This window comes from Brassica oleracea, chromosome C3 (genome assembly GCF_000695525.1).
Source record: "Brassica oleracea var. oleracea cultivar TO1000 chromosome C3, BOL, whole genome shotgun sequence".
Lineage (NCBI taxonomy): Eukaryota > Viridiplantae > Streptophyta > Magnoliopsida > Brassicales > Brassicaceae > Brassica > Brassica oleracea.
The window spans coordinates 55,989,558-55,996,576 of NC_027750.1; the positions used below are offsets into that span (position 1 = coordinate 55,989,558).

At 39.2% G+C, this 7,019-nt stretch overlaps 1 protein-coding gene and 1 long non-coding RNA gene across 2 annotated transcripts in view; both read left to right on the top strand.

Annotated features, from left to right (window-relative positions):
* LOC106333604 overlaps positions 1–3,535 on the top strand; it is an 8,989-nt gene extending 5,454 nt beyond the window's left edge. Inside the window, exon 3 of the long non-coding RNA XR_001268421.1 lies at positions 3,018–3,535. This is a non-coding gene — a long non-coding RNA (uncharacterized LOC106333604). The remainder of the gene's footprint in view (positions 1–3,017) is intronic.
* Positions 3,536–6,644: 3,109 nt separating this feature from the next.
* LOC106330994 overlaps positions 6,645–7,019 on the top strand; it is a 691-nt gene continuing 316 nt past the window's right edge. The window contains exon 1 of the mRNA XM_013769367.1: positions 6,645–6,992. Within this exon, the coding sequence (XP_013624821.1) occupies positions 6,645–6,992 (348 nt within the window). The remainder of the gene's footprint in view (positions 6,993–7,019) is intronic.

The window sequence follows — 7,019 nt, forward strand, 5'->3', positions numbered from 1 at the left end:
TTTCATTCATTAATAAAATAAGTTCAGAGCTATCAAAACATAGAAAACACAAAGCAAAGAACACAAAACACTAGATGGCCAAAATCAACTTTGATCTTTTAAACAATCTGATGTTTCATAATCCATGAGATCATCTCGTTCATGATTGAAATCTTCTTCACCATCTTTATAAGTCATATGAGCTTCAGGATTCTTCCCTTTCAAACTCTCTTGGTAGAGGTCAACGAGATGTTTGGGAGTCCTACATGTCTTAGCCCAATGATTACCCATACCACATCTATGGCACACGGAATTGGTCGAGTTTTGTGGCTTGAAAGATGTACCACGGCCTCGGCCATGACCACGACCTCCATAAGAGTTTCCTTGGCCACAGCCATATGAATTATAATTGTCTCGGCCTCGACCAAACAAGTTTCGGCCTCGACCACCACGCCATGCCATTTTCCACGACCACGGCCGTGTTGGCTATCACTCTGGACATGGTTCGACTCTTTCTTAGCCTCTACGGTTGCATGTGCCTCACGCAATGGGTTTGATCTAGGAGGTCTCAATTCATTGTTCCTCATCAACAGTTCATTGTTCTGCTCAGTGACCAAGAGACAAGAGATCAGATTAGCATAAGTAGAGAAGCCCTTCTCACGGTACTGTTGTTGTAACAACTCATTGCTTGTGTGGAAGGTGGAAAAAATTTTCTCAAGCATATCCTTATCCGTTATATCCTCACCACACAGTTTCAATTTAGAAACAATCTTAAACAGGGCCGAGTTATACTCATCCACGGACTTGAAGTCCTGGATTATGAGATTCCTCCAATCATACATAGCCTTTGGTAATAACACCGTTCTCTGGTGATCATATCTCGTTCTCAACTCTGTCCAAAGGTCTAGAGGATTCTCAATAGTTAAGTACTGATATCTGAGACTCTCAATAAGATGATGACGTATAATCAATATCGCTTTGTATCTATCTTTCTCACTTGCATTATTGCCCTCGGTGATACATTCACCGAGTCCCTTGGATTTTAGGATGATCTTAGCATCAAGTGCTCATTGCAAGTAATTATCTCCAGAGAGATTTAGGGCAGCAAAATCCAATTTTTTTTTTATTTTCGACATCTGAAATCATATGTTTCAATCTTAAGATTATAGTGTTCTTATGATGCATACAAGACAATCAGATATGCAAAATTGGTCACACGACCACACGGATATGATGCATTCAGTTCATACGATTATGCATGCATGATATGCTAACAAGCCGCACGGCCAAACAATCCGAACATGCATGATGCAAGACAAGCCGTACGACCAAGGGTATGAACAATCTTATCAAACGGTTTCTATATGATCTTAATGCAATCGTTTATACATCTTAGCAAAACGGTTTCTAAGTGATCATGAAACATGAAACCTCAATCAAACAATCAATTAATGCATCAAGGGGTTTAGTTACTATCAACCTAACGATCATATTCAATTAGGGTTTCAATATAAGCAGGCCGGTTAGGTTAAGTCTTTAAACAAGATGAGAACTTAATCAATCTACGCGATTTCTATCTTAAGAGAACATTCAAATTGTTTCATCAATTCAATCAACCAAATTCAAGTATGATATTAGCAATCCTAGCAATTGGTTCTATGTTATCAAATTAAGATTCAAAACATTCAATCACAAAAACAATCAAAATTCGATTAGGGTTTGCATGGTATGAAATGTGCATGCATGCGGCTAGGCTTTAGGGAATTAGGGTTTCAATTTAGATCAAGCAATGATATTCAAATTCAGGTATTATGGTTTGGACCTATTTGCCTTAGGGTTTGGTTATTAGGTTTAGTTTTACCTTAACCTCAAGTCGGGTTGAATGGACCACCGAATAAAGAAGAGCCGCGAACGGATTGCTTGCTGATCATCGCGGGTTGGAACTGATCGGGTCGCGAGCTGGAACTGATCGTTACTGAGATCGCGAGCTGAGATCGTCGAGTCGCGAACGGGTTGCTGTCTGTCGCAAACGGATTGACGCTGAGACGGGTCGCGAACGTGCTGACTATCGAGCTTAGTATCGAGCTGAGTCGCGAACAGGCTGTGTGTCGAGCTGAGACGATCTCTGTCGAGAGCTGGAACGGACTGAGGTCTCGAGCTGGGATCGGGAACGCTTTAGATATGGAGTTTTAGGTTCTCGATCGAATTAGGGTTCGTTGTCGGGTTAAGGGTTTATCGCCGTTAGGGTTTAGGGTTTCTGAGTCGGGATTTAGATTATGGTTCTTAGAGTAATCGTGTTGATAACGTGTTGTGAAACTAGATAATAGAATATGTATGTTTTTGTATTATTCATAAACATAAGGAGTCCTTTATATATAGGGAATTACACTGTTATAGAATAATGGAAAGACTAAAGAAAGGAAATACAAATATGAAAATAGTACAAATCATAGATCTATAAGGAAAAGGAAAACTAGGGTTTCTCTCTCTCTAGCCGCCGGCTCTCTCTCTCTCTCTCATGGCCGCCGACTCTCTTTCTCTAAGTATGAGCCGGTTATGAACCAGACCGGTTATGGACATCCACAATATGATTTATAATAGGTAAAATATTATAGAGAGATTCACGAATATCTTATACGCTGACAGCATACCTATTCATATCTTTTTTCTGATAGAAAATTAAGAGTAGTCTAGTTTTTCTCCCACAATTTTCAAATTTGAAATCGTAGGGTCCGACTGGTGACCATCCGGGAAACAAGAGGAACAAATAAAAAAGGAATGTACGGGAATAAAATACCAGGAATGAAAAGGAATGGTTATTCCTTATCAAATTTGACAAGGAATAATTTTGTTCTTTAATTCTCTACAAAAAATAGAATGAAAGGGAATGAGAGGAAATTATTATTCCTTGTGAATGGTAATTTTTTTTAGGAACGTTAGGGAATGCATGATTCCTCGTCGTTCCCTGGTCACCATTCATACCCGTAATCTCTCTTGCTATTGCATCTCAACAATTGACTCTCTCTCATCTATCCTAGGCAGAAACAACTTTCTTTGGGTGTTCAGCTACTGAAGTTTGGAGAAGAGAGAAACCCTAGAAACAAGTACAGTCTTTGCTTTAATGGGTTGCAAATCTAAGGCTGTTGAGTCCCTGCCGCCTTCTACGACTGCACCAGCAACTGCTGTGGCGGTGACGTCGCTTGCTCATGCGTTTCGATTTCATCCGACTGGTGAGGAATTCATGAACTATTTATTGAAGAGAAAGGTTTTGGGTAAAACGGTAAGCCTCAATGCAATTGGGGTGGTTGATATTTACAAGCATGAGTCTTGGAACTTTTTGTTTTCTCTTTCTATTCTTTAACGTATCTGTTTGATTTGGATTTTTCTGTGAGTGAGAGAAGATGCTAAGACAATTCTTGGTCATCTCATCGTCTCCATGGTCAAGAAATTACTTGCTCAGATGCAAGTATAGTCTTAATGTAAAATTTCTCATTCATATACTCTCATATGGGTTTGTGTTTATTTTGTTAACTGGTCCGTGTAAGACTTTTTAGAGCATCATTAACCAAGGAACCCTATTAGGGTCTCTTATTGACTAGTTAAGCAATAAAATATAGTTAAGAACTTTAGTTAAAAGACACCTAAATTTTGTGTTCTAATGGTAGTTTCTTAATTAAGGTATGCACTTACCATTCCCTTTACATTTTTGACAAACTATGCTGTTCGTTTTAGTGGTCTGAGTACCGTCTGTGGCCTGTTGTTGATTCCAGAAGATGAGTTTTTTGTTTTTTTTTTAAGTTATGAAACAAGAACAGAGTTGGTAGAGACGAACATTTTATTAGAAAAACCTAACTTGAATTTCGAAGCTTTTGGATTTGGGAGTCTGAAACACTTCTTTCTGAGCCCACGACAACTTCTTATCACCTTAATAAACTGAAACAAAAGAAACTGTATGATCCAAGGAACTTTGCAAGAGAAAACGCCATATATCAAAATTAATCCTTGTGCTAAAGTCCATATACACAGTAGAGAGAGTTTCACAGATGCAGCGTCGAGGTAAAGAGCTTAAACATGAGTGAGTGAAAGGCAGAGAAAACAACGGTAATAATGAACCAGAGCAACACAAGGGTTTTCCTTTCTCCACCTTAACGATTGGCCAGAACGTGTCCTTGTCAACCTCCGTCACCTCACCGCCGCGACGCCTGAGCTCGGGATCCGGCAGCGCTGCTTCGCAGGACGCAATCCTACGCCGGAGGCTGTAACCGAAAGCCGAAGCCGGAGGGTAACGGAAAGATACCGGTGATGGAGAGATTCAGAGGGAGAGAGTCATTGTGGAGGAAGAAGCTTGAATCCAAAAGCTTGCAATGATTTTGGTTTAGAATGTGATCTTGAAAGAAATCCCAAAGGACTATCAAGGTGAAGCTTGTAAGAAGAGCAGTCTCTTGTGTCGCTTAATTAACGGACGTTCCTTAAGGTAATTCCTTTTTCTTTTATTTTTAATCCTAATTAAACTAAGATACTCACATAACAAACGCCGATAATCATTGCCTAAATGTATCGTAAGATATTGGATCTGTGTTCGGAAACTTTGTTGCATCTTATCTAAATGTATCGTAAGATATTGGTTTTAACGTAAACTGCTACTATTGAACATAACCTTTTACTCTTAATAGTAATCCTATGTGTCAGCTACCATTCTCTATTTTACTATTAGATTTTTGTTATGTATCTTGTGCATATGTAGCACTGTCAAATTTCCCCGAGTTGGCAAATAAAATACTGTCCATTATTTTATATGTCTGGCTTAACTAAAATTCAAAGTGTCATCATTTTCAGGAATGATATTTTGAATCATTTGTAACCCGCTATATATGTATTACACAATCTAATATTTAATATATGTGTCCATCATTTATTGTAGCCGTCTACTACTTCAACTAATAAAAATGATAGACTGAAACCTTTCGTTGGATTTACAATATATGGGCTAAGCTATAATTCAAATAACCATCATTTTCAAAAATAAAATATTTGAATCATTTATTAACGGCTAAAACTCCTCTATACACACGCTAAGATTTAATATATACATCCCCATGCTATATTGTAACCGTCCAATTATCATATTATCATAGCATATCTCTTTGCTATATCATATTAGCTCTCCAATACGAATTAGTTGGACGTTCTCAAGCTCATCTCCAAACCTGTGTTACAAGATTAGTTCACTCTGTCACTGAACAAAATATAAAACAACTAACTATGATCTTTGCGTTAGTTCACATCTGATAAGTATATGAATATTTTTGTAAAATATTTAACAAGCCAAAAGGGAAAGCAAACCATGCTAAACTTTCTTATAACCGGTTTTGTAGAAACTATCCCTCATCGATTACAAGTTTCATTGCTACAACAAGTTTCCATATTTTCTGTAATGAAGTCCGATATATGACTAAAGTTTGAATTTAATCACACTTGTAAAAGCTTGGGGATGATTGTCTTATGAAAGTTTAATGGTATAGGCAACAACTTGTATAATAAGTTAATTTTATTACAAGATAATATATTTCATCAATCGTTACGAAATAGTTTAACAAGCTAAATAGGAAAGCAAACGATGCTAACCTTTCTTATAACCGGTTTTGTAAAAACAATCCCTCTTCGGTTACAAGAAAGTTTATCAATCAAAAACTAAACTTAAGCAACTAACTTTTTCTGTAACCGAGGACTACACCCAAAATATATTCTTTCTTAAACTTAAGTAAATGGTATATCCAACCAACCAGAACTTTACAATTCCATCATGTGAGGAAGAAGAAGTTTCCAATTAAAGACATGTATATATATTTACTCAAGGACAAACGGGTGGGCATTTCAGGAGTACTCAAGGGCTGCGGCAGGGTGATCCCCTCTCCCCATACTTATTTGTGCTCGCAATGGAGGTCTTCTCGGGCCTCTTACGATCCAGATACAGTTCGGGCTACATCAAATATCATCCAAAAACCGAAGACTTGGGCATATCTCATCTTATGTTTGTAGACGATGTCATGGTCTTCTTTGATGGTGGTTGCTCCTCTCTCCATGGTATTACAGAAACTCTCGATGATTTTGCTGGTTGGTCAGGACTCAATATGAACATAAATAAATTGTTTCATGCGGGATTGAGCGAAGTAGAAGCACATCAGCTTACTGCTTACGGTTTCTCACATGGTACGCTCCCGATATGTTACCTGGGCCTCCCACTTATGCACAGAAAGCTGAAAATAGCGGAGTACTCACCGCTGCTGGATAAGCTCAACAGCAGATTCAACCACTGGGCAACAAAATCCCTCTCTTTCGCTGGCCGGTGTCTCTTGATCAAGACAGTTATCACGGGAACTGTCATCTTCTGGACTTCTACTTTTCTTCTGCCAAAAGGTTGTATAAAGCATATTGAATCTCTATGCAAAGGTGGCTTGGAATATTGTATGTTTGCCAAAACAAGAAGGAGGTTTTGGCCTGAGGAACTTCAGAAGATGGAACCTAACCCTGCTATTACGGCTTGCTTGGCTTATGTTTTCAGGAAGTAACTCATTGTGGGTGGCTTGGCACAGACACCATAATTGCCCAACATCCTACAGTTTCTGGTCTCAAGGAGAAAACCCAAATCTCTCCTGGAATTGGCGATGCCTCCTTCTACTTCACGAGCTATTGCTAGGTTCCTAATAAGTGACGTCCATGATGGACGTAGCATGAGCTTCTGGTTCGACAACTGGAGCCCTTTAGGCCCTCTCATAAATGTCTTTGGCACGGATGGAAATCGGAGGTTGAGAGTCCGCTTAGAAGCTTCTGTTGCGGACGCTTGCACTGCGCATATATGGAGACTACCACATCCAAGATCGGATCAAGAGGTCTCTCTCCACGCTTTCCTCACTAACTTCCCTTTGCCAGCTATAGACAGAGGACCTGACGTGTTTGGGTGGTCTACTAATGGCGACATCAACCACTCATTCTCCTCAGGAAAGACTTGGGAAGTTCTAAGACATCGCGCCCCCCCCCCC